This window comes from Anopheles marshallii, chromosome X, assembly GCF_943734725.1.
Source record: "Anopheles marshallii chromosome X, idAnoMarsDA_429_01, whole genome shotgun sequence".
Lineage (NCBI taxonomy): Eukaryota > Metazoa > Arthropoda > Insecta > Diptera > Culicidae > Anopheles > Anopheles marshallii.
In genome coordinates this window covers 6,481,544-6,507,014 of record NC_071325.1, presented here as the reverse complement: position 1 = coordinate 6,507,014, position 25,471 = coordinate 6,481,544, and the positions used below count along the sequence as shown (strand labels likewise).

The window sequence follows — 25,471 nt, the reverse complement described above, 5'->3', positions numbered from 1 at the left end:
CGCGATTAGGGGTTTAGAAGAAGCGGCGGTCCGACGTATCCACGTATTGACTCAACAGTTAGAACCGCGAGCAGTAGGTGTGCGCGTGAGCCAGAAGTAGGCCACAGAAGGTTTTTGTTGTTGTTGCTGAATGGAGAAACGTTCCGAGAGTATGTCGTGGAGACGCGTGGTGTGATGTGTGGGAACTGCAACAGAGCAAGCTGTGAAGAGTGCCGGTGAATGTCCGGCAGTAGTTCCTGGGTTTGTGGATCCAAGCTTCTATCCAAGCAGTCATTCATCTTTCAATACAGCATTCAATCAATGAACGGTCTATCAAGTACTTCAATACGTTGCCCCGTAACCTACTGCACAGTTGTGTCGGAACTCGGGGTTCATCTCATTGCCACGTGGCGCACACCGTCTAATATAGTTGTCTCGTAATTTTGTTTCAGTCTCCAGATCCTAACCGTACGTACAAGCACACAGACAGACCAGGATGTCGGATACGGAGGCGGATGCACAGGCCAGCACGAACGGTGGTGCCACGACGAACGGTACGGCTCAACCATTGTTGCCCTCACAGAAGGTGCTGGAGGAGGAGGAAGCGGAACGGTTGGCTGAGGAGGAACGCAAGCGTAACCGTGAGCCACCGATCATCTTCACCGAGGTCGATGTAAGCCATCCCGAATAGCGTACCTTTACTAGCCCTTGCTAGCTCTCATCACTATTTCACTATCTCTGCCCGGTTACGCCTCACAGTCCAAGCTGGAACTGGAGCGTCTGGTCGACTTTGTCGATGGGAAGCTGTCGGAGGACGAACAGGAAGCGGTAGACCAGCTGCATCAGTATCTGCTGCTCGGCGAAGGTGCCTGGACGTTTGGTGACTGTTTTCTGGTGTTTGTGGGCCGTATCTTCCGCGATCAGCAGTGCTTCTCGACAGATGTCCGTGTGCATTTGTTGCGGGCGCTTGCCAATGCCGCACTGAAGGAGGACATCATACTGCTGCTGCACCAGGACCGGAAGGAGCACGTGCTGATGAACTTTGCCCAGGACATTGATCGACATTCGCCCGAGGAGCAGCAATCGATCGCACTATTTGTAGGTGGTGACTCTGCTTCACTGGCTGGAATGATTAACACATGACACCATCTGCTTTTCCGCTCTGCTTTATCTGTGCGCCAGATGTGCAACTTGTTCGAGAATAACAACGCATCGGAATGGTTGCTGTACATCTCCGAGTGGAACTACAACGGTTTGACCACGTCGAATATTCGGGCGACGACAAAGGTCGCGGTACACTGTCTGCTAGCGACCTGCCCACGGTTGCTGGATATCGGTACAGCGCTCGTCCACAACATCGCCTGCAAGGAGGTGAAGACGGTCGTGTTCGATGATGTGGCGGTGGAGATCTCGATGGCGTTGCTGCAGTTCTTCAACAGCTCCCCAACGGAGGAACATCTCTTCCGCACGATGAAAGCGCTGGCCAAGTTTGTGCAGGTACCGTCGGACATGTTGCTTTCGTAGCTTTTGTTGTTTGTTGCTAACGTTCACGCTTCTCTTTTCTCACACCCACACAGGTGTCACCGGATGTGCCGCAGTTTGTGCAGATGATTGGACCACATCCGAAGAATTTTAAGGGCAAAAGCGAACGGGTCGACGGACTGATCGATCAGATCAGCAAGAAGATACGCTAGAGTTATCCCTGCTCACATCCACCTCCTCAGCTTTTCCAAACCACGGTCGTTCGGTGTTCTGTTTGATACGAGTGTGGCGGGCGATCCATTGTCCCGCCGTAACGGTGTGTGGATCGGTTACGATCGTGATCTGTCCAACGCCGAACGCACTCACCTTATCTTAAACTCACACACTTCTAAGCAAGATACATAACAATGTTTCGTTCCGAACCTAATCACCTTTTGTGCTAAGCCGCTTGGAACAGCGTCCGCTCGCTTAGACGCGTACAGGTACAATGATGAAATTAGTAGAACATTTGCGAAAGAGAAAAGAAAGAGAGGGAGAGAGAGAGAGCGAGAGAGATCGATGACAAAAAATAATACCTTCCCGGTGCAAGTAGAGTGTAGTGGCGAGTGACATGACCATACGTCTGATTGCAGACGTTAGCGTTAAATTGCTGATTAAACAAAACAACACAATACACACACAAAAAACCTGCGTAAAAGAATAAACTTAATGTAACCAATACTACTTATGATTAAACGGATCGTTTTACTAATTGCGACCTTATTCTTGCTGAGGGAAATAATTTACGCAGATTTACACATTGTGTTGAGAATCTGCTGCGACATTAACTCAAATTAAATGAAAAAAAACTCCTATGAAGTGTTTGTTCGCAGATATACACTATCCCGCAACAGAGGAACACAGCTGTACATCTCTCCAGCTGAGTAAACATCACTCCGACATGCACAGAGTTGTCCGCACGAATATTCGCTCAAGTGCCGAATTTGGATGAGTCTTAATTTTAGTTTCCGGCCCTGCAGCGAGAGCTCCCCCGCCGGATGCAAATCATGACCGGAGATATAAAGCAAACGTCTCAAAAGTACTGCTACACCCGAGTGCGGGCGAAAGTTAACGAATCAGATAGCGCGCACAGAATGGAAGTAGTGAGCAGTATCTCAGGTGCACCAGATGATAACGATTCTTGGCTTTGTGTGTTTTATTTGCTTCGTGTACTGGCAAAGGAAGATGTGGGTCGCCACTCATCTTCGCCGCTACTGTACCACGTGGAAGAATGCGCAGATCTTTGCCCCAAAAACCGGTCGCGTGTGATATCGTTTATCCGTACCGTATCAGTACGGCGTTCTGTGTGTAGTGTTGCGGATCGGTTGAAACACTAACTAGCTGCTTCTGATGGTGGAGGAGGCGGAAGAATTGCGTTCTCTGCAGCAACCTGCACGGATCACCACATTCCAGGACGATGGTAAAGCAGCGGGTTCCGGCAGGTCCTGCGGGTCCACCGGCAGGTGGTGGAACCAGCTGCTGAAGGGATGTTCACCGAGAAGACGTCTACCGATACTGGCCTGGATACGGCGCTACGATGGCGAGGACGCACTGTCCGATCTGATAGCGGGTATTACGCTCGGACTCACGATGATACCGCAGAGTATCGCTTACGCGACGATTGCCGGTCTACCTTCACAGTACGGTCTGTACGCAGCGTTCATGGGTGAGTGGTACCAGGAGGTTGTCCACATGTGTTGTGCTTATTTACTACAGTTGGAAATTAGTATAGATATTTGCAACGGAGACTCTGAGCTCACTGTTTCAAATCGCTTTAGGTGTTAGGCTCTCATCATGTCTAAAGCTAGAACTCCTGAGTTAACTCGCTCAGCTCCCCTGTGCTGGATGTTGGAAACAACACTAGTGAGATACACTTGTGCATTCCACCTGTATGATATTAGTATCGCAACAGAGCGGAGAGCTAGTCGACTTAACACTACTACCTGTTGGCTATGCCGCAACAGAGTAGAGAGCTCTTATCTTAGTCTCGTGAGCTAACGTCCTCATCTCATCGAAAGTCAAACCCCCAACACTGTACAAAGCCCCATCCTTCACGACTCGTTACAGGTTCGCTGGTGTACGTGTTCTGTGGCACTGTGCGCGAGGTATCGATCGGTCCAACCAGCCTGATGTCGCTGCTAACACTCGAATATACCGCCGGTCGGCCGCACCAGTACGTGATCGTGTTGGCGTTCGCCTCCGGGCTGGTGGAGTTGGCGATGGGTGCCTTCCGGTTGGGGTTTCTAGTCTGCTTCATCTCGGTACCGGTCACATCCGCCTTCACCTCCGCCACCGCCCTCATCATCATCGGTGCGCAGCTCGGCAACCTGCTAGGTCTGCCACGGCTCGCCGGCAGTGATAGCGGTTTCTTCTCCACAGTGTGGAGCATTCTGCAGCGACTGCGGCAGACAGCGTTCGGTGATGCAGCACTCGGGTTCGGTTGCATGGCGGTGCTGGTAGCTCTGCAGCATCTTCCCCGGTTGGTCCCGGCGGCTCGCAGTAGACCTCTCCATCGGTTGCTCTGGTATGTGTCCCTCGCACGGAACGCTCTGGTTGTACTGTTTTCCACCCTGCTAGCGCACTATCTCTCCACCGCTCGAGGTGGAGTTCCGTTTCGGTTGTCGGGAGCCGTGGAACCGGGAATACCCACCTTCGAGTGGCCTGTACGGGGCGTCACCGTCAACAACACGACCATTTCCTTCCTAGAGATCACAACCGAGCTGGGTAGTGGACTGCTGCTAGTACCGCTCGTCGCCGTCCTTGCGAACGTTGCCATCGCGAAAGCATTTGGTAAGCCCTGTCGGGGTCTTCGCCACTGCTTGCGAAAGTTAACACCCTGTGCGTACTCTGTTCTTCCTCCGCAGCGACGGATGGAGTCGTTGACGCCACGCAGGAGCTGATTGCGCTCGGGCTGTGCAATGTGATTGGTTCGTGCTTCCGGGCCATGCCGACCACCGGTGCCTTTACTCGGTCCGCCGTCAGCCATGCGAGCGGTGTCCGGACACCCATGTCCGGGCTGTACTCCGCCCTTCTTACCCTGCTGGCGCTCGGTGTGCTGACGCCCTACTTCTACTACATCCCGCGGGCCACGCTTGCCGCCGTGCTGATCACGGCCGTCGCCTCCATGCTCGATCTAGCCATCGTTCGCCGCCTGCCCCGTCCGCCCGCCTCCCTTGCCGATCTGTTCGCCTGGTCGGTGTGTTTTGCGGTTTGCCTAGTTCGAGGCGTCGAGGTGGGTCTGCTGTGCGGAATGGCGGTCAGCCTGCTCGAACCACTCCGGCACTGGGTGTGGCCCCGAGCCGACTGCACCACGGTGCGGGGTCCCCCCCTCACCTACCGTCGCGTCCGTCCCAACCTCGGTCTCCTCTACCCGGGCGTCGACCGGTTGCGGTCGGTCGTACTGGCCGAGGCACGGCACTGCCCACCGCTACCGATCGTGCTCGACTGCGAGCGGGTTGTCGCACTCGATCACAGTGCGGTACGGTCCCTGCGAGAGCTAGCAGATGAGGTAGAACGGCTCGGGGCCACACTGATGCTACAAAACGTTCAACCCACGTGGCGTCAGGCGCTGCAGCTGCACGACACAGACCACGGGCTGGTGTTTCGCTCGCCGGAGGGAAATGTACCGTCCGTTGCACAAGACCCTCAGGTGGAGCAGGTGGTTACACAAGCGCGATAGGTAAGAACAACACTAATTTCCCTAAGGGCGGTTAGCCCGCAAATGATGAAATTGTCGCCGGAAAGTAGGCAATCCGCTTGACTAATCATGCGCATTTCGCGTACCGTTGCAGAGAAACACATGTGCAATCGGGCACACACACAAAAGAAAACATACACCAAATGCAGTAGTAGCTTGCAGGGTATTAGTAGCAAGATATACAGTGCAGTCAATAAAAGGAACACACTTGGGCACTAGAATGTGGTTATCAAAAAAAATATATATATGCATCCTTCTCCAACTGCGCAAGGTTAACGAAAGCCTCTCGAAGGTAGCACCCGATTGCATGTGGCATTGTGCAAAAATGGCTGCCGGGCGAAGGGTTGATTCGGTGTAAGAAGACTGACTGTGGGTGCATCGACGTAACCGATGAATTACGCGTAGCCTGGAATGCAGGTGCAAACGGGTGCAAGGGGGTTGAACGGTGCGGAAAGAAAAGAAAGAGGCAAGCGTCACCCACTCCACACTCTCCAGCCGGGCAGGGGATGGTGCCAAATGTAATTCGAATGCACTTTCGGCTTTTGATTTCGCTTGTGTGAATGCGGCCGCACCATGCAAAGGTGAGCGTTTGCCTGCTCGACTCGACTGTCCACTACTCCTCTTCTATCAGGGTGCCGAATGCAGAAAAAAAATGGTCGAAACGTATCGCGCGCGATCACTCTTACACGCACAAAAAACGCACAAAGAAATGGGCATATGTTTGTCTGAGGCGAAACGAAACCAAAGCCACGTGTTTTGCAACTGCACGAAACGCACATTAGACCTTTCCCGGGATGCAACCACGCCCGGCGTTGAGGATGGCTGGATGGTGACGCAGCAGGCGAGGGCTTATTGGAAGTTTAATAATCTCGGTGCACATGCAACGTGCAGTTTTGGTTGGTTGAATTGTAGCTGAGCAACACGAATTTAGGCACTGTTTTGATTTGCGACTCACGAGATGACTCACTTCAACTTTGGGATAAGAAGAACAGAGGACCCGCAAGAAGAAGCGAAAGTTGTTGGCTATCTTTATGTATTGGTGTGCACCTGCATGTTGTATGTTTGCAACAAAACTAAAGAAACTCCTGGAAGCGATATGGACCAGCACTTTCCTTCCGTTCGTAGAAATCTCGACTGGACCGTGGAGACCAATTACATCATTACGGACACTACGAGACACAGAAGAACACCAAGAGGATAAGAGACATCACTAATCCTCATCCGTCATCGTAGTTTCTAGCGTGCATTATCAAACACATACCAGTGATCGATCGGAGTGTAAGTAGGTCAGATGAATCCTTCATCTCTTTCCATTCCCTTATCTCGTACAGTGCGTTACATAAGTATAGAAATGAAAGAACTAGGTCTTTTGGTAGAATGGTATAAATACATTGACCTGACACATACCTTAAGCATAAACAATGTGTAGAATCTCTTTCCATAAGAGGTGTTGAGACCTCTTGCTATCTCTCTAATGCTATATTCTTTATTTTATAGCTGTATTCTTTATTTACACTACGATGCTCGAATACTTGTGTTTGGGTACTTAGTTAGGGTTAGTGTGTGCATAGTTATGCAACGCACTGTATTGGTTGGAGGAAAAGAAAGAGATAACGTATTAGCTCCATTTCGTCTAGTGAACGTCACACGGATATACGATACGAGATGATCTCCTCACTTGTTTCAATGATGACGTGCGAAAGCGGAACAGCGATATTCAATTCTAAAATGGCGACTTGCAGATTAGTAGCTGAAAAGGGTTAATGAGCCTGCTCACCGGTAGCTGAATGCTGCAAGTGCTCGTGGATTAGCTCATAATCGGCAAAGAATTCACTTGGTCAGCTCTCATCGAAGAGAGCCATTTGACAAAGCTCCACTCGCAAGCGACTAGTGATGATCCCGGATGCTCATTAGCGCCACATGTTTCTAACCTCAATCGTGCGAGTTGGGCACGTAGAGGGGCAGGGGACGGTGGATAATTTACCTCATTGCCCACATAAAAATAAACAAATGCGAAGACAAGGCTCGCCCCAGAGGGACGGGTGGTTGGCTGCGGTGCTGGATAGCAAAATTGTGCCGCACGGGCACGGCACAGTACCATTTCATGGCGATGCGGTAAAAACTGGTATTAGGCATTGGCCGTTTTCTCGATTTTCTTTGTGCGCGGCAAATAAAAAGGCTTTCTTTTGAGGAGCGGGATGGTGGGTGGGTGGTTGCAGGTGCCACCATCTCCTTCCCGGCGCTTCCCTAGCAGCGTACTGCACGTTGGCCGTTTTGCGAGTGCAGCGGTGCGTAATGCAACCGTACCTGTTAGATCCTTGGGGGCAACGATGGCTTGCTGCGGTGTGCCGTTCGTACGCGGCGGTCAGTCGTCTTTCGAAGCGCGCCACTAGCGGACCATCACCTGAAGGCTGAAGGTGCTTAGAAGCAGCCCTAACCGAGCGAACCGCGGATCGTTAACGGGCAAGTGTATGCGTGTGTGTGTGTGTGGTGGGCTGGTGTATCACCGAGTGTGTGTCACTGTGGCATTTGGGGAAAAGTGTGTCGTTAAAGGCTGATCCAGCTGGATCCGAGAAGGAAAACAACAACATCAAACTCCACTCCACTATCAACGCCACCGAGGGATTGTGGGATTGTGTGGCCGCCCGTGTGTCAGTGCGGGTGTGTGTGCTTGTTATCGTTTATGTGTGAGTGAATGGGAGTGTGTGCATCTTGAGTGCGTCTCGTCACTTTGGGTTTTAGGTCCCAAACCAACGGAGAGCGTACTTTAGCACGCCGCTACATCTCGTCATACCGATCAACCGAAGCGGGGCGAACGATCCTGCCACCTAGCCTGCCACACAATCAGGGCTAGGCTGGACAGGTGTAGAAGGCTTCAGAAGAGGTTCCAAACCACTAATACAGCACAGTAAGTATCGGCCGATCTAATAGAGCAGTCGGTTATAATAGGTATTAATACCACATCCACACTGGGTTCAAGTCTCGACTACACCGGTAGTACATATATTTGTGTCTTATGCAGGCTAATATATAATTGGGATTGGCTACTGCCGAATCCCCCAATACTGTCCAAGAATCTTTATGTTCATTGAATGTTGATTCGATTACTGAACTAGTCAAGATCGAGAACCTTGGAAGTTGCTATGTAACGCATTTCCACTCACTACCGACAATATCTCAGAGCCCTCAGAACTAATCGTCTTGCAACTTTCACCAGATATTCTACACAGCAATGTGCTAATACGTTGCGGTACGTCTCTGCTTTCAAACTGATGTCTGTTGGAATCATAGTGCCAGAATTTTGAACCAAACATCAATTTTTCAACTTTAAACGTTCGCGAATTAGACATAAGTAGAAGATAACCTAATTCGCTTGAATTGGAGCACGATGTAGGCGTCTTCTAATAAAATATTTGAATTTTGATGGTTTTGGACGAAACACCATTGGGAATTGTGCTCTCTGAAGAATGATCTGTAGATACGTCAAGTTCAAGATCTATTTTTGAAGATGCTTTCAATTGAAAATATTTCTCAACTACTTGGTTTTCGAGCTCCTACTAGTATATCATGAAAAGATATCAATGTTTCACAATCGTTCTTTCATTCTCACAAAAAGATCTCGAAGATCATGTTGCAATATCTTTATTTCCCCCACAACCCGACTATTCGCCAGAGTTTAGGCAGATATGAGTTCCTCGCTTTTCGCTAGAAACCTACAGCACTGGTTACGCAACGGATGTATTAGATGTCCATTAACCGATTCTCCCGTATACCGTCAGCCTCCACCAAAACCTTACACACGCCGGTTACGCAAGTGTCCCGCTTCTTTTGCGATCGTCATAACAACTCCTTTGCGATACCGTGTCGTCCAAATAGCGAGGAAAGTTAGATTTTCCCGCCACAGTAACCCACCGGGCTGAATTGCTGGATCCTGCTGCTGCCACGGTGCCCCGATCGTGTAACTGCAGACCGACCCCGTTGCATTTGCCTGCCGTTTCCACCCTTTTTTTTCCCACCCAACCCGGGGTCTTGTTCTCGGTCACTTTCACGCCGGTTTTGCAACGGGCCGGTTTATTGGCGGCATTAAATAGGGGAATTTGGCGTGAAAGAGCAATGTGCAAGCAGGGTGGGAGATTGAGATTCCTGAGACGTGCGAAAAACTGCATACTTTCGCTCTTTTTCTCTCCGGCGCTGGTGCAAACTGGTTCGGATGATGGGTAAAATGCAGGTGGGAATGGAAAGCCTGCACCGAGCAGGCTCGTTACGTGCGCGGCACTACGGTTTACAAGAGACCTCCCCCCAGTCTGCCATCTTTAAAAACGGTACCGAGTTCCCTAGGTGTACGGGGGTGGTTTATGTGACCGTTTTGGTGGGCTCTATTACGCGTCACAAGTCGCCGTGTACGCTCGTCTACCTACATCTCCAACACCCCAAAAACCCCCCGGAAGTAATGCTCCATCAGTTCAGGGCCACATTCAGCTGTTGGTCCGAGGTTACTGAGGCGGGAGATGTGGGCCTTGCGTTGAGTTGGGTGGACACGAGATGAGTGGCCACATTAGACGATACCACGGCTCACTGCATTCGGTCACTAAAATGCGTCTGCTTTCATCTGTCACACGCAGATACCCGCAGCGAGATTAGAACACTCAACGAGGTGGAAACCCCACATCGGTACCACCCATCGCGCGTCATGCAACATTGCTGAGTGTGCACGCTGAACTCGTCCGACACACATTTCGAAACGCAACGCAACCATCCCGAAACGGCACAATGTTGGCAGAAGCGCCACTGGACACGGAACATTCGCACCCGGTTAAGGCAAAACACCTGCAGCTGGACGAGAACAACAATGTGGAGGAGTTGGCGGAGGTGACGGACGCGCTGGTACCGTTCTACGATGGGAAGAGCGTGCTGGTAACCGGTGGGACCGGATTCCTCGGGAAGGTGCTGATCGAGAAGTTGCTGCGTGCCTGCGAAGGGGTCAGCGCCGTCTACATCCTGTTGCGTCCGAAGCGTGGCCTTACGAGCGAACAGCGCTACCGCGAGTTCGTGCGCCATCCGGTGTTCGAGCGGATTCGGTCCAAGACGCCGCAGCTCCTCACGAAGCTGATATGCGTCGGTGGTGACATCTCGCTACCGCTGCTCGGACTGAGCGAATCTGACCGTAGGACGCTGCTGGAGCGAGTGCACGTCGTGTTTCACGTCGCCGCAACGGTACGCTTCAACGAAGCGCTGGTCGAGGCGGCCATTTTGAACACGATCGGCACGAAGCAGCTGCTGGAACTCTGCACCGGGATGCGTCAGCTGCAGGTGAGATCAAAACATCGGCTGGGTGTGCCGACATCCTCCCACACACACACACACACACCCACACTGCAATTATTTTCATTTCGCCAATTTGTTACAGAGTGTGGTGCATGTTTCAACGGCGTACAGCAATGCGTGCCGGCGTGAGGTCGATGAGGTGGTGTACCCACCACCGATGGATCCGGAACGCTTCATCCAGTGTGTGCAGCTGCTGCCCGGTGAGGTGATTGGTGCGATTGCCACCCAACTGCAGGGTGCCCACCCAAACACGTATACGCTGACGAAGGCCATTACGGAGCAGCTGGTCGCACAGTACGCGGAACGGTTGCCACTCTGCATCGTGCGTCCCTCCATTGTGACCGGTGCAGTCGCCGAACCTTACCCGGGCTGGATTGATAATGTGCACGGCATAACAGGTGCGTATCATGACATCGTACTGAGTAGTAGCTTTCTCAACCTGCTGCAAGTACTCGCTGAACTGATGACGGGTCGAGTGCCCTACTCTTTCAACATCAGATCCTATGCTTTTTTTCCTGGGGGACGCAACGCTATCGCTCCAACTCAACTTGAACTTATCACGCCTCCTCTGTCAGACCTAGAAAGGATTCACGGGTTCTGTCATTCGGTGTCTATCAGTCATGACAAGTCTACAGAATTCTGGCCGGAATCTAATTTGGAGCTCTTTGGATAAGAGTTTAAGAAGCTTTCTCCAGTGTTGGACAAAGTCCAAGTGTCTATAATCAGGAGGACACTATAACTCCAACTTCGACAGATATTTTGAGTGGAGAATGGATTGTCTATCATACATTGTAATGACAGGCTTTTTGAAATGAAAAGTTTCCTCAATCGGAAGATCATTATTCCTCAAAAACCCCAAAGAAGCTTTGCAGCTCACACGTATTTTCTTCCGCAGGAATCATGATGGAAATTGGACGTGGTACCATCAGCAGTATCATGTGTGACGAACGCTGCACCATGGACGTCATCCCGGTCGACATCGTCTGCAACACACTGATCGCAGCCGCCTGGGAAAACGCTAATACCACGTACGAAATCCACCGATCCTCCTTGGGCTTTTCCGAAGAATTCCTCCAAAATCACGTATGCGCACTCTTCTCACGCTTTCGCAGGGTAACACCGATACGCGTGTACAACTGTACGTCCGGACAGGTGAACGGCATCAAGTGGCACGAGTACGGCCGTATCACGCAGAGCTGTGCCGTCCGCAATCCCACCAAGCACGTGCTGCTCTACCCAGGCTTCCGGTTCCGGACGAACCGGCTCGTACACAAGCTGGTCGAGCTGCTGCTACACTTTCTGCCCGCCTACCTGTTCGATGCGCTCGTCCGGGCCCGGGGTGGACAACCGATAATGGCACGACTCGCCCGACGATTCCAGCGTGCCGCCGATACGGGGGAGTTCTTCGCCATGCACGAGTGGACCTTCCGGAACGGGAATCTGCGCCGGCTTGGGGGCCGGGTGCGCCGGGACCGGGCGGCCGATGGGTTCCGCTGTGACGTAACCGGACTGGACTGGGAGGCGTACATCGAGGCGTACATGCTCGGAATTCGCCGGTTTGTGCTGAAGGACGATATGGACAGTCTCGAGCAGGCACGGGCCAAACTCCGGCGATTGCTTTGGTTCAAGCGTGCCCTGCAGCTAGCCGGGTTGCTGCTGGCGTACTACCTGTGCGCTCTTCTCTTTTATCCGAGCGGAGCTTAAGGGTCGGATGTACTCGTAGGTATGGACTGGACACACGGAAGACGTTTGGTTTTTTGTTTGTTTTTAAGACTAGCTAAAACTGGGGAGGGTATTATACATAGAAAACCGAAACATAGGACAATACGAGGAGGGGGGGAATGTGGGTGATAAGAAGGAACAGATTAGAGGGGGAGAGGACGGGGGAGTGTCACCTTTATTAGTGCATAAATGGGTGGGCCGATGCCTTCCATTTACGAGAACGCTCGTAGTACAGCAATTACAACTATACACCACTCATACACCGTTGTGTGTGCTCTGCGTTATTTTTTGTTTGTTTCTGTGTTTGCGTTCCGAAGGTTTTTTGAGAATGGTTTTCCACTACAATAGCTCCAATCAATGATTACACTATTCGTTACATTATTGCTTACCCTACAACTTCTGCATTGTCTCCTCTATATTGCACGCGCTTCTTCGACTAGAACCATCACGGTGTTTCGAGCGTTAGTTTGTTACTGCTGTGTTCACTTTCAATTTCGCAAAGCAACTACCGCTCGGTTAGCTAGTTACCTTACCCAAGGGCCGTACACACGCACACGTCCACGCGTGCGGTGTTTCTTTCTTATATCACTAATCATGCACTGCCGAAACTTTCCATTACTTTAACACCTATACTATGGTGTCTCGCTTCGCACACCTGCCTGCTTAGCGACGCGTGCAGCTGTCCACGCGAACCATTCTCCATGCACACATGCACACTTTACTCGGTTTTCCACACGAACGGCTCGAGACGATCCTCCACGCTGAGCAGATTGTTCAGATACTCCATACTCTCGATGTTTTGATTGAGTATGTCGTTGCAGCGCGTCAGCTGCTGGGAAATCTGACGCACCTTCGAGAACGTTTCCGCGTACGATGTGTAGAGCTTTTGCTTCTGTACCAACTGTGCCAGTGCGCTCGATACCTCCTGATCCACCTGCAAAAAAAAAAAGCACAGTTGAGCAAACACTTATTGCAGGGCCGTGTGTTCTGGATTAGTTGCGAATCCGCAGCGTCCTTCACCTCCTTGATCCGGTTTGTTATCTGCTGCTGCTCGGACGATACGTGGATGGCGCAGGTGTTAAAGTGTGACTGCAGCCGGCTGCACATGTTGATGAGATGTGTGGGCTGCAGACGTTCAAGAACTTCCGGGTCGCGGTTGGCCGGCAGCGTTAGCGTCCCACGCATGACCGGTAAGAACATCGGTACGCTCTGTAAAGAAGGAGTACAAAACACTGCTTTTGTTATCAAACTGCTGTGTTCCGCGTGATAGGGGGCGCTAATGGTAACCACCGGTACGTAGCTGTTTCCATTTGCTGCCGATAGAGGGCGCAACTGTGCAACAGATCGATCCAAGACACACCTTTTACATTCAAATACGTCAATAGATGGCGCTGCTAGCCACATTTCAGCGGCGTTATGCGAAACAAAAATATCGCTTATCTTTCGCTCGGCAATCATTCAGGTAGGTAGCAGCATATCATTTTCTTCCGTTTGAGGGAGTTTGCTGCTCGAAAGCTACGTCTAAACTATGCAGTCTTCTTTCTTGCCCATTTTTAGCTCGTCCCGACCTCGCATAAAACAAAAATCACATCCATGTTTAGACTCCCGCAATAACGAACAAATGGAATTACATCTCACGGAAGAGACGCCATATGTCATCTGGAGGCGATGTGGGCGATGAACAACCAACACCATATCCAACCCAGAACAAAAGAAGAAAAGACCGACAAGGGTAATGATGGAAGGTCTTTTTTTAACAGGAGGCGCACTGGTGAGAGAGTGTCAAGGTTAGACATTATATGAAGCAAACTCATAACCAGCCCGCAAAGCAAAACTGACGGACGCGGGGGCGCGTTATATGGTCGGGTTTGGATTTGGTCTCTCTTCATGTCCACAACTTTCCGGGCGGTGGGCGAGGCGACGGGAAGTTAAAGACTGTCAACTTTACTAACCCAAAAGACCACCGCGCCTAAAGCGTGGTTCAGTCCCACAACCATATTTGTTTTTTTGCGTTTCCCGGATTGCTTTGCTTTTGGGAGTTTTTGTTTTGTTTAAACGCACAGGAAGGCCGAATCACCAACATCAATAACCGAACAGCGGGAATGAGTAATATTGTTTCAGCGAAATACTCCTCCAGAGTATCAATATTTGAGATTTCCAGTGGTTTCCCGGTGGAGTTTGGGCACTGTTTGCTGTTCCAAAAATATGTCCCAACACCACTAAAGAGGGTCTCCAACTTCCTGGTGGAGATATATTATTGAGTGTGCCAAGAACTTTACTCTGTAGCTAGTTCTTCGTAAGGCATTCAGATATTGGAACTTCTTCGTTCTGTGGCACTACAAAGTCAACATTTCTTTCTTTAGCTTTGTTGACTTTATTTACCCTGGAGCTGAATGAGATTTCGTAACAGTTCTTTGGTGTGAAGACTTGTATTACTATCTCCCTAGATCTATATCCTACTCCTCTAACTACGAATTAAGATAAAATACATCTGAATCACTTCAATACCATTCGAGAACTTGGACACACTGATAAGATTATTGGTTACCAAATTTCTGTTTGAATGTAATTCCTACCAGAATACCATTTGCTACATATTCCCACCGCCGTCAGATGTTGGAAGCTGCTTGCCTTACTTCAACATCCGACACCAACCAAAAATGCAAAGCGAAAATCATTCCTTCAAGCGGACATAAAAACAAAACTCCAATTGTCCCAAGACAACAACGCGCGGCACCAGCAGTGCCAAAGTCTACCAGAATTCGTAACGTCTTTCGTAGGTGGGCACTGCCTTCTCCTCGCGCAAAACACCTTGGTGTCTCGTTCTACCCATTGCCCCACAACGGTATGGCCAATGTTGTGCTCCTCCACACTTCCACCGCAGCAGCAGCAGCTCATTTGCATACACGATCGTGCAAGGTTTGCCTTATTGATGTTGCGGCGGAGGCGTTAAAATCGCCGTTCATGTCGAGGGTGTGCACGGGAGTGTTGCACCGCAAAAGGGCCTGCACCACACACTTTACAGCACCGGCAGCCGAAAATAGTTCACCACCGTGTCTGTGTGTGTGTCCGCGCGCAGATTGCAACATCGAACCCCAGATGCATTGGTGGCGGAGAACCGTCATCCACCTTTTTAACGGTCCTGGTCCCTGGGGTGTCTAATCATATGCAGATGGCTACGTGGGTTGATGTTGGATTGGGTAGTGGGGAACCCTTTTGCGGGGGGGGGGGGGGGGGGGGGGGGGGGGGGGGGGGGGGGGGGGGGGGGGGGGGGGGGTATGCACCATAAAACGGGCGTTCTGTGCTGGTGCAAGAGGTGGGACAGAGGACTTCACCTCCAACACACCACTGCCGGAGCACTGTGAGGAAATCGGTGGATGCAAATGAAAGTGAGAGTGAGACGGTGGCACAAAGAATGCGACCCGGCTATATATCGACGACCTCTCCGGGGTTATCTCGGGCTATTGTGTGTCAGTATGATTCCTTTTCTTATTTATGATTTTGTGCAACAAAAATTGCAATGAAGACGTAATCGAGTATACTACTCCACTGTTACAGTAGTATGAATATTCGGGTGACAAATAAGCATCTTCACGGTCCGCAAGAACCACGTTTGCTTTACAAGATTGATGATTGCATCGTTATGATCTCGTCTAGCCCAGTGGAGAGCGAGATGGAAGTAAATCCAGTTATTGAGGGAGATACCGTTCGATCATTACAAGTTTGTGTATGTGTATGAGAGGAACTGCATGGAATATGATCCGTGTAACTTTGTGTCGAGACAAGATGACGAGATAAAGTAACTCCTTTCGCAGCTAAACACAAAAATAATAATCTCATTTTATACAAAGTTTAATACGCATACTTCTATTCTCCGCACTGTTCTTAACATCCAAATTGATTCGATCGGTACATTCTTCTTAGCGGGCCCCAACAATACCGTTCCACATTCGTTACGCGCACATATAATTGTAGAGAGCGCCACCTAAGAATGTGTATGCGAACGGTTCGATCGCGCATTGGAGCGAGAAAGAGAGACAGAGAAATAGGGAGCGAGACAAACGGTTACGGATTGCGCTGATCCGTAGGTAGGCTACTGCCTTCGGTGTTCAGCGTGGGGCGCACGTTCGCTCACTCAGGTGCGCACAGTGGAACGAACCGGACCACTCTCGGAGGGAACCGTATCCGTTCCCACACACACAGGCACACACAGTGTTGTTGTTAAGTTAAACCAAAGCAAGCGAGCAAAGAAATAAATCAAACTCGGAGAAAGGCATAAAACAAAATCCGGTGAAACAGAAAGAATCCGTGTAAAGTGTTTCTTTTTTTTTGTATCGAATAGCACACAGGAAACAGAGCGGAATGAAAGTGAAATGCGGGACGGTGATGGGCGGCAAGAAGTAGTAGTAGTAGTAGCAGTAGTGTGGCAGTAGTACGCCCCCACGCTGCCGTACGATTTTCCAAACCCTTTCGGAGGTTCCGCTCCGGGTGGTTGTGCAGTTTGTGGTTCACACTTGTAACGGTGTAGTGATTTATTACTGGAACGATAGTACCCGTAACCGGTTGAGCAAAGTACGGCTGCCGTTTGAGTGTACGAACGTGAGAAGTAAGGTGTTGGTGCGCCACTGGCATGGCACAGCAAAAATTCTTCTCGGGTTTAACCGAGGGTATGATCAATCGGGCGTCCGGTGAGCGGCCCGATCGGCAGAAGACTCACTTCTACTGGCCGGATGAGTACGCACCGGAACCGGAACCATCACCCACGATCAACGGTCGCCCAGTCAACCGTCGGCCGTCCGGTACACCGATCGGTTCCATCCCACAGCCAACCATAGAACGACGCATTGATCAACACACCGTCAGTGAACCGCCGATCGCACGCGACCGTCTGCCAAAGCACGCCGAATCGCACATCCAGTTTTACGACGGTGTAGGTTCGTCGTTCGGTGAGCTGGAGCGAACCAAGGCACACGAGCGGCTCCGGATCGAGCAGTTTCTCCGGCAACAGTCCGAAGAAGTAACGGGCGAAGCGGCCCGAGCAAAGCGACTCAGTACGCTCCAGTCAAAGATTGAGTTCTACGATTACTGTGCCCCCGTCAATGGTGCACCCCGACGAAATGGTGGCCCATCCGGTCGACACAGCAACGGGTATGGCAGCAGTGACCACGACCGTAATGGGGAAACTGCCTTCGAGCAGGATCCCGGTGAGGATGAGCTGGATTTCGATGATCGCAGCAGTTACCGCTCGAGCGTCTGCTCGTCAACACATACGACCCCGACGAGTGGCCACCGTCACTACCATCAGGCCGGATCGGAACTGCCCGAACACAAGCGCAACTCCCAACGGCATCTGCGCTCCAGCATCAACTTCCACAATGGGTGTACCATCGCGGACGACAGTGAGGACCCACGTAAACCGGTCACCGTGCGTGATTCGGCCACGACACGCGTTGGCGTCGGTTTGCCGAACCTGTAGCCGAACTGTTCCGCACACACGAACCGCTCCCTCCATAAAAACAAACTCTTGCTCTCTTTTGTGTCTGTACGAACGGTGTGTTTCGCTACAAGTACATCCCCGGATGACGTCACGTACCTGAAGACGGATGATATCGTCGTCCTTCTCGATGCCAACGTCACGTACAGCGGCCGACTTCACCACCACGATGCTGTGTGCTCCTCCGGCGGGGCCCGTTCCAGACCGACCACCCCTAACACCACCCCGCCCCTCCAGATGCTGGGTGAGATGTTGCTGGTAGTGGTGCTGTTGCTGTTGCTGGGCAGCTCTGCTTATAATAATCGCACTGTTCGGGCGTGCCTTTGCCTGCTTCGATTGTTGCTTGTTCCGTAGCTTGGGCGAATCTAAAAGAAACCGGAAAACGATTTAGTACCATTCGCGGATGTGCGGACGCGGGATACACCTACCGCCGATAGGTTTGTCCGTGTATGATATGTAGGGCAGGTCGGAATCGGAGCAAACGCTCATCGGTGGCGAAACGGGGCGAGAGTCACAGATGTATGCGGACGATGGTGTCACGGACGAGGTGGAGTAACCGTCGTCTAAGGTACCGCTCGTTCCGCTTGGCGTTGTTCCCGTGACAGCGATCGTATTGCCGCGTTGGAGCTTACCACCAGTGCCGGATCCGGAACCACCAGCACGACCGGTAGAGGAAGACGTTCCCTGGTTGGTGCTCGAGTGTCTATGTAGACTGCCAGTACGCAATGCACCATCCGCTCCACCAGCCGATCCTTGCTGAAGTTGTGTGGAATGTTCCGAACCCATTGTAGATCAAGAAAGAAGGAGGGAGCGAGCAGATACCAGGGATATTCCGTTGTATGAAGCGTTTGGTGGTTCGACCCTAGATTGACGAAAAATGGAAAGACACACCGTACCGATTACTCACTAGTTGATATGTTTAAGGTTGCTATGTTGTACTAAGACACTGCTCTAACTGCTTCTAGAAAACTGACAAATAAATCTTAAGATTATAAACTATCAACTGAGTACTGGCCCTGCGTAAAATCCAGAACTCCGGATGCAAATTCGAAGTTGTCCAGAGATTTCCGGACTATTTTTCGGAATCAAATCCAGTTTTTCAGCGTAGAAGTTGAAATGATTCATTATTGGGTACTTACAATTTCAACAAAATCCTACAAGGTTTTATTTTTTTTCATTTTTCCTTCTTCAATAACTTCTCGAACACCTCCAAATTGGATGGGATCATGTACGGTATCTTTTTGCGTGTCTTTCATGTTCTGCTTTATGTTCGCCCACAATTATTACATCCGAAGTATCAGCAAACATCGTTAGAAGTTACCGCCAACCAGCACAGGTAAAAGGAGTAATCAGGTTTTCCCTTTCTCTTATACTCGTTACAAGACCAACGCACCATACCGTGTCGTTGTCGGATACTTCGCGCAATTAACCGCTAATCGACACCGTAATCGAGCGATAATTATACGGCACCTCGTGCCGACACGGTCAAAATGGAACATATGCCGCTTGTTCGTCTCGATCTACTTCTCTGTTTAATACATCCCAACGATGGATTGGATCCCCAATGGATATCGTAAAGGACAGTACCGGGCGTTGGATACATACACACCAGACCCAGTCCACTGCTGGCAGTCGCATACAGCGCGCAATAGTTCGTTGTGGGAAGAGTCACACACACATAAGCACACGCAATGCCATCTGTATGGCTCGTCTGGCTTATCGTTCAGGAGTATGGATATTCGCTGATTGCTTCCAGCAAACTTTACGGCTCAACGAACGTGCCGGATGAAGTACATTGCCGGACTGGTACCAATCGAACACTACCATCATCCTTTCCGGTCGACTATCAACGGTTGCAGCCGACCAAACAGCAGCAGTACATCGATTACAAGCTGCACTACGGTTTGCGATATAACCCGAGCAAACCGAACGTTCGCAACGGTACGCAGGAGCAGCATCCTTTGCGCGAGCGTAAAAAGTTTCTTCCGCCCAAGACGCCATACGAACCGCCATTGTTGAGCGTGTTTCACATCATTTCGTTCGTGAATGGACCGTGCGTGCCGCGACGGCAAGTATCTACCGTGGAGGGAAACGTTGGACACGACAATGGGACCATTTGGACTGGTGTCTGCTATCACGAGCAGGAATGCAACCTGCTGAACGGCACACCGATGGACAGTTGCGCCGGAGGGTTTGGCGTGTGCTGCGTGTGTAAGTGACCAAGCTGGAACTCACAATATTGAGGACGATTCATTGCATGTTCGATGGTTTACAGTTCGGTTCGGGTGCGATGGTAAAACAGAGCAGAATGTAAGCTATTTTCATAGCCCGCACTACCCACTGCCCGCCACCGATGCTTTACCGTGTGGCTTTACACTGGTGTTACAGCGCGCGGTTCAACAAGTGCTACTAGAGTTTCTGTTCTTTGAACTACAACCACCACAGCTGGGTAACTGTGTCGAGGATCAGCTTATCGTGTCGGTGCAGAACGATCAGCGTGTTTACCCAGTGCTGTGTGGCATCAACACTGGACAGCACAGTAAGCATTATTTTTTATCTATTACCGCAACGGATCTCATCTCCATTCATCTTTCTAACCAGTGTATCTGGACATCGATCGAGCATACTCACACCGTCTGTATCTGAGCGCCGTCTTCAACTCCAAACAACCGCGAGCCTTTCTCGTGAAGATAACGCAGGTCTGAACAAAACAGTCAACCGTCTACGGCTTTGGGACGATCTACATTATAAGCTGCATTTTTTTGCTTTCCATCAACGTCTTATCATTTACAGCTTGCAAATCGTCGAGCTCCAGCCAGCTGCCTGCAATTTCATGAGGGTGTGAGTGGAGTACTAAAATCGTTCAACTACGACAACAACTCGGTTCTGGTGACGAACCGCAAAGCAAGCTATTTCGTGAGTTACCAATCTGCCCATTGCGGGCGTACTCCACTGTACTGCAATTTCATCACAGAAACTGATAGCGAGTTATTGAAATGGGGGGTGCAAATCTACTTACCAAAAGGAGCAGAGGGGTTAGGAGTAAGTGGCACTTTAGCACACTGTCCTGTGAACAATTCTTATTCTCCGTATCATAGCTGAGGAGCTCTTTACTGGTGCAGAACGAAAATAACGCAATCGATTATCTTTTTTGTTCCAGTTGTTTGTTTCTCAGGTCACTACATCAATATGCGCCAACCCTTTCTTCCTTATTGGTTGCTCTGGAAGAAAAGATCTTTTTATAAGAAAAAAAGAAACTGCTTTTCTCGATGCTTGACTCCCTTTTCCCTGCCCGAGAAGCTTATTGGGGAGATTGCAACTTTTATCTTTGTTTATTTAGTTATTTTTACTTGTCAAAATTATTGTTGACATTTCCTCCCAACGAAACGGAATGCTAAAGTTATAAGCCATGGTTAGAGATTTCAAAGAAGCAAAAATTTTAAAAACAGTTTACATGAGTTGCATTCCCTTCTGTTGATACTTTGCATTTATTCATTTGCCCTTTTTGCAGAACAATCTTAATTATGCCATCTGCATCCGAAGGCAACCAATGTTCTGCAATGCCGTGCTGGCCAATATCGACACATCGAACGGGAATGAGAACACTTTTCAGTTGGTTAACATAGCGGACGGTACTGTTGACAATTTCCCACAAATTGCTTCCTTGTTGTATTAAAATTTACCTCTGTGTTTAGATGGTAGCAGTATCGTCCCACCCAACCAGGCGGGCGTGGAAGTGTTTAGCTGTCCGGATGATTTCATCGCCATCAACTTTGTACGACTGTGTGGCGAGCGTTTGAACGACGGAAGTTTGGTTGCCGATGCCAGTATCAACAAGCCGGTTACGTACAGCAGCGCTGGTCCGATTGTAATAGCCGTGCATACCGACCGTTCCACCGTTGGTCGGGGGTTTAAGCTCACATACACGCAGCTCGTCTGCACAAATAAAATACGTTAGTTAATAAACCGCTTTTTATTCAAAACTCGACCAACTTGTTGATGTGTTGTTACAGTCTACCAAGCGTTTATGTTGCGAGATTTAAAAAATATATAATGCTGCTCAGCCTTCCAACCGTTCCAATCTCTCACTCTCACTAGAACACGCACTACAAACAATAGTGATTACCTTTTTGTACATGTTTGATTGAAATATAAAAATCACTCCCAGTGGGAACAAAAGGTACAAATTGCTACAAAAACGAGCACGTACCGCGATGACTGATTGTTGACGTTGATTCGTGCGTTTATAGGGCTGGATCTACTTGACGGACGATTTCACAACGGGTAGCGAAATAAAAACATTGACGCCTCTCGCCGCTGCTATCGAAGCAAACACAGCTATTTTTATTACCAATCATCGCGAAACAGAACAAACGACCGGAGTGTAAGAGTTGCTAAATCGGTAGTTTTTTATTTGCTACGTAAAATAGCTTCTTACTTTTAGGAATCGGAACAAATACTGTGCGCATGTGTAATTTTCGTAGGTTCCCAGAAAACAACGTTAAGGATTGTGAAATACACATTCCATTGCACCATCGGGCACACGGGTGTTGGGGAACAAACACTTTCAGCAAACCAATTCACCCTTTTCGGAATATCCTTAGTAACTGAATGATGAAACAAAGGTTCCTGTGATGCTGTACCAAATCAATTAACGATCCCGATAGCCGCTGTTATTGACAAACGCCGCATGTTATGTAAACGGATTGGCTTGATTTTACCGTAGGTTGGTAAGCATAGTGTTCAATTAACAGCTTGAATCTGAGAGTATATTACTTCTTTTTTTATAGATACCAGCCAAAAATCCTCCCCACAAGATGCATCACTTGGAAAGATGTAGGCAGTTAATAAATAACACGATCCTGAAGCAAGCAGTACGTCGGTTAGAACCTGCCATCTCGATTGTACACCGTACCGTAACTAGTCAACCGAATCGTGAGGCATTTTTACGTGCAATACAGAATGCACCCTGTGGAAGAACATTTTCCCCAACCCAGAAACAATTACGCCAGTTGCACGCCGAACAACGAGCACTGCTGCGTATGCTGTGCGATTCGACCTCAATACCGGCGTATGTGTTTTCACGCCATTTGCACACAACGGTTGGCAATCGAGACAAACAACAGCCCCAGAAACAGAAACCAACGGATCGGGACGGTGACCCGAACCGGGGCAACAAAAAGGATGACGAAGATGGAGATAAGGAGAAGATGATGTCGGTGGTAACGAAAACGCTCATCTGGATGATTACGATCTATCTGCTGGTTGGCTTCCTGTCGATGGTGTTACCATCACGCAATCGGCCCGAATCGGCCACCCGTTACGTCAGCTGGCACGAGTTCGTCCATCATATGTTAGCGGTGGGCGAGGTGAAGGAGGTGGTGGTGCACCCGGACATGGAGATGGTGACGATCATACTGCATGATGGGGCGATCGTTAAAGGGCGCCGTGTACAGTCGAACATCTTCCACATGGCGGTGGCCGACGTGAACAAGTTCGAGGAGAAGCTGCGATCGGTCGAACAGCGGCTCGGCGTAACGGAGGGTGTTTCGGTGCAGTTTGAACGCAGCGGCGATGTGAGTGGGCGGATTTTGTTCACCCTGTTTGCGACCGGTGTGATTATTGCGCTGCTAAGTCGCATAAGGGGCGGCCGCGGTCCGATCTCGATGGACAGCTTCACGCAGATGGGGCGCGCCAAGTTTACGCTGGTCGATCCGATTGAAGGCGGACGGGGCGTATGGTTCCGAGACGTGGCCGGATTGCAGGAGGCGAAGCAAGAGGTGATGGAGTTTGTCGACTATCTGAAATCACCCGGGCGCTATCAAAGGTTGGGTGCGAAGGTGCCAAAGGGGGCCCTACTACTTGGACCACCCGGTTGTGGCAAGACGTTGCTAGCGAAAGCAGTTGCGACGGAGGCACACGTGCCCTTTCTCAGCATGAACGGATCCGAGTTTATCGAGATGATCGGTGGACTGGGCGCGGCACGTGTGAGAGATTTGTTCAAGGAGGCGAAGAAACGTTCACCCTGCATTATCTACGTGGACGAGATCGATGCAATCGGGCGGCAGCGTGAGGGAGGATCGGCTGGCACAGGTGGTATGAATTCGGGCGAGTCTGAACAAACCCTCAACCAGTTGCTAGTCGAAATGGATGGCATGGCAAGCAAGGAAGGTGTGCTGATGCTAGCCAGCACAAACCGGGCCGACATCCTCGACAAGGCACTGCTCCGTCCGGGTCGCTTCGATCGGCACATACTGATTGATCTGCCCAACCTAGCCGAACGAAAGGAGATCTTCGAGAAGCATCTGTCCGGAATTGCGCTGGAGCAACCGCCCGCAACCTACTCGAGCCGTTTGGCTACCCTTACGCCCGGGTTTTCCGGAGCAGATATCGCAAACGTCTGCAATGAGGCGGCACTGCACGCTGCCCGTACCAATCAGAAGATGGTACGGACGGCAAACCTGGAGTACGCCGTGGAACGGTTGGTCGGTGGTACGGAAAAACGGTCCCACGCGCTGTCACCAACCGAACGGCGGGTGATTGCTTTCCACGAGTCGGGCCACGCACTCGTCGGGTGGATGCTACCGAACTCGGACGTGCTGCTCAAGGTGACGATTGTTCCCCGGACCAGCTTGGCGCTCGGGTTCGCCCAGTACACCCCCAAGGAGCAGAAGCTGTACACACGCGAACAACTGTTCGACAAGATGTGCATGGCGCTTGGTGGCCGTGCTGCGGAAAATCTCACCTTCAACCGTATCACCACCGGTGCCCAAAACGACCTCGAAAAGGTTACCAAAATGGCGTACGCACAGGTAGGAAGAGAAAAGAAAAAATATTATAACACATACTAATGGCTAATGTTTTGTTGCGTTTACGGTAGATTAAATACTTTGGCATGAACAAAAGCGTGGGCCCAATTGCGTTCGCCGAGGAGAGCGATAACGACCCGTATGCGGAAAAACCTTATTCGAAGAGCTTGGGCAATCTGATCGATTTTGAGGCTAGGAAGATGATTACCGAAGCGTACGAACGCACGGAACAGATTTTAAGTGACAACTCGGACAAGTTGAACCGGCTGGCAGAGGCACTGCTCGAGAAGGAAACGCTCAACTACGACCAAGTGGTAGAGTTAATTGGTCCGCCAAGATATGATGATGCGAAGCGTAAAATCGAACCAGTCGATTTCGAGGACAGTCTGAAACGGCTAGCCCAGAACGGAACAGAGGAGAAGTGAGCATATTTGTAGCACTGCCTAAACGGGGGACAAGCGAGTGAATGTAGTCGTACGGAATAGGAAATTTAACCGGGAATTGCTGTGTGTATGTAAATAAAAGGTTTAATTAATCGTACTTGTTACATAGCAGCATTTTTGCATTTATTCAGAGTTACAGCTTGGTGGTATTTATTAGAAGGCTGTTTATGATACTTGTCCCATTTTTATCAAAAAGGCAGAAATATAGGATTGGCTCGACCGTGAGCGGGTTTAGAGGACTTGGCAGCAGGCCAAGACCACAAAGCCTTTGTAGCACTGGATAAGAAACTATTTACGATAAGGTTATGAAATTTAAATTTGCACAAGACTGCTTATTATTTATTGCTAGAGCGTTATTTAACGGTAAAATTATGATTGCCAACCCTAGGTGCCAGCGTAGTTTGACACGACTGTCTCCGGAAAACCCACAATTCAGCAATTGGATTTACGTACCATAGAACTTTAGTAATAAATTGGCATA

At 50.1% G+C, this 25,471-nt stretch overlaps 7 protein-coding genes across 7 annotated transcripts; 6 read left to right on the top strand and 1 right to left on the bottom strand.

Moving 5' to 3' along the window:
• The first annotated feature begins 475 nt into the window (after positions 1-475).
• On the top strand, positions 476-1,673 carry LOC128707618 (uncharacterized). The gene is made up of 4 exons (XM_053802580.1): positions 476-652; positions 739-1,077; positions 1,162-1,476; positions 1,557-1,673. The coding sequence occupies exons 1-4, from the start codon at positions 476-478 to the stop codon at positions 1,671-1,673; spliced, it is 948 nt and encodes a 315-aa protein (XP_053658555.1).
• Positions 1,674-2,850: 1,177 nt separating this feature from the next.
• LOC128718437 (sodium-independent sulfate anion transporter-like) lies at positions 2,851-5,179 on the top strand. The gene is made up of 3 exons (XM_053812065.1): positions 2,851-3,166; positions 3,568-4,290; positions 4,365-5,179. Exons 1-3 carry the CDS (start codon positions 2,851-2,853, stop codon positions 5,177-5,179), a joined length of 1,854 nt encoding a protein of 617 aa, XP_053668040.1.
• Positions 5,180-9,967: 4,788 nt separating this feature from the next.
• On the top strand, positions 9,968-12,226 carry LOC128718980 (putative fatty acyl-CoA reductase CG5065). Its single transcript, XM_053812602.1, has 4 exons — positions 9,968-10,507; positions 10,605-10,920; positions 11,418-11,550; positions 11,635-12,226. The coding sequence occupies exons 1-4, from the start codon at positions 9,968-9,970 to the stop codon at positions 12,224-12,226; spliced, it is 1,581 nt and encodes a 526-aa protein (XP_053668577.1).
• Positions 12,227-12,962: 736 nt separating this feature from the next.
• LOC128708481 (BLOC-1-related complex subunit 5) lies at positions 12,963-18,524 on the bottom strand. Its single transcript, XM_053803463.1, has 4 exons — positions 18,167-18,524; positions 17,838-18,103; positions 13,265-13,453; positions 12,963-13,178 (listed from the first exon to the last, which is right to left on the bottom strand). Exons 1-4 carry the CDS (start codon positions 18,522-18,524, stop codon positions 12,963-12,965), a joined length of 1,029 nt encoding a protein of 342 aa, XP_053659438.1.
• LOC128708492 (uncharacterized) lies at positions 16,875-17,720 on the top strand. The gene has a single exon (XM_053803474.1). The coding sequence runs from the start codon at positions 16,875-16,877 to the stop codon at positions 17,718-17,720; it is 846 nt and encodes a 281-aa protein (XP_053659449.1).
• Positions 18,525-19,429: 905 nt separating the features above from the next.
• Positions 19,430-21,696, top strand: LOC128711591 (uncharacterized). The gene is made up of 6 exons (XM_053806476.1): positions 19,430-19,949; positions 20,014-20,277; positions 20,340-20,437; positions 20,532-20,654; positions 21,250-21,370; positions 21,434-21,696. The coding sequence occupies exons 1-6, from the start codon at positions 19,430-19,432 to the stop codon at positions 21,694-21,696; spliced, it is 1,389 nt and encodes a 462-aa protein (XP_053662451.1).
• Positions 21,697-22,555: 859 nt separating this feature from the next.
• Positions 22,556-24,972, top strand: LOC128707368 (paraplegin). The gene is made up of 2 exons (XM_053802324.1): positions 22,556-24,550; positions 24,619-24,972. The coding sequence occupies exons 1-2, from the start codon at positions 22,556-22,558 to the stop codon at positions 24,970-24,972; spliced, it is 2,349 nt and encodes a 782-aa protein (XP_053658299.1).
• The last annotated feature ends 499 nt before the right edge of the window (positions 24,973-25,471 follow it).

Bases quoted from the DNA above. Each gene is read 5' to 3' on its own strand.
- LOC128711591 (XM_053806476.1), top strand. From the start codon at position 19,430: ATGCCATCTGTATGGCTCGTCTGGCTTATCGTTCAGGAGTATGGATAT. The intron at 19,950-20,013 runs GTAAGTGACCAA...GATGGTTTACAG, and splicing joins GTTTGGCGTGTGCTGCGTGT to TTCGGTTCGGGTGCGATGGT. The intron at 20,278-20,339 runs GTAAGCATTATT...CTTTCTAACCAG, and splicing joins CATCAACACTGGACAGCACA to TGTATCTGGACATCGATCGA.
- LOC128707368 (XM_053802324.1), top strand. From the start codon at position 22,556: ATGCATCACTTGGAAAGATGTAGGCAGTTAATAAATAACACGATCCTG. The intron at 24,551-24,618 runs GTAGGAAGAGAA...CGTTTACGGTAG, and splicing joins CCAAAATGGCGTACGCACAG to ATTAAATACTTTGGCATGAA.
- LOC128708481 (XM_053803463.1), bottom strand. From the start codon at position 18,524: ATGGGTTCGGAACATTCCACACAACTTCAGCAAGGATCGGCTGGTGGA. The intron at 18,104-18,166 runs GTAGGTGTATCC...GGTTTCTTTTAG, and splicing joins CACGGACAAACCTATCGGCG to ATTCGCCCAAGCTACGGAAC. The intron at 13,454-17,837 runs GTACGTGACGTC...CCTTCTTTACAG, and splicing joins ACGATATCATCCGTCTTCAG to AGCGTACCGATGTTCTTACC.
- LOC128708492 (XM_053803474.1), top strand. From the start codon at position 16,875: ATGGCACAGCAAAAATTCTTCTCGGGTTTAACCGAGGGTATGATCAAT.
- LOC128718437 (XM_053812065.1), top strand. From the start codon at position 2,851: ATGGTGGAGGAGGCGGAAGAATTGCGTTCTCTGCAGCAACCTGCACGG. The intron at 3,167-3,567 runs GTGAGTGGTACC...GACTCGTTACAG, and splicing joins TCTGTACGCAGCGTTCATGG to GTTCGCTGGTGTACGTGTTC. The intron at 4,291-4,364 runs GTAAGCCCTGTC...CTTCCTCCGCAG, and splicing joins TGCCATCGCGAAAGCATTTG to CGACGGATGGAGTCGTTGAC.
- LOC128718980 (XM_053812602.1), top strand. From the start codon at position 9,968: ATGTTGGCAGAAGCGCCACTGGACACGGAACATTCGCACCCGGTTAAG. The intron at 10,921-11,417 runs GTGCGTATCATG...TTTCTTCCGCAG, and splicing joins TAATGTGCACGGCATAACAG to GAATCATGATGGAAATTGGA. The intron at 11,551-11,634 runs GTACGAAATCCA...ACGCTTTCGCAG, and splicing joins TGGGAAAACGCTAATACCAC to GGTAACACCGATACGCGTGT.
- LOC128707618 (XM_053802580.1), top strand. From the start codon at position 476: ATGTCGGATACGGAGGCGGATGCACAGGCCAGCACGAACGGTGGTGCC. The intron at 653-738 runs GTAAGCCATCCC...TACGCCTCACAG, and splicing joins TCATCTTCACCGAGGTCGAT to TCCAAGCTGGAACTGGAGCG. The intron at 1,477-1,556 runs GTACCGTCGGAC...ACACCCACACAG, and splicing joins CGCTGGCCAAGTTTGTGCAG to GTGTCACCGGATGTGCCGCA.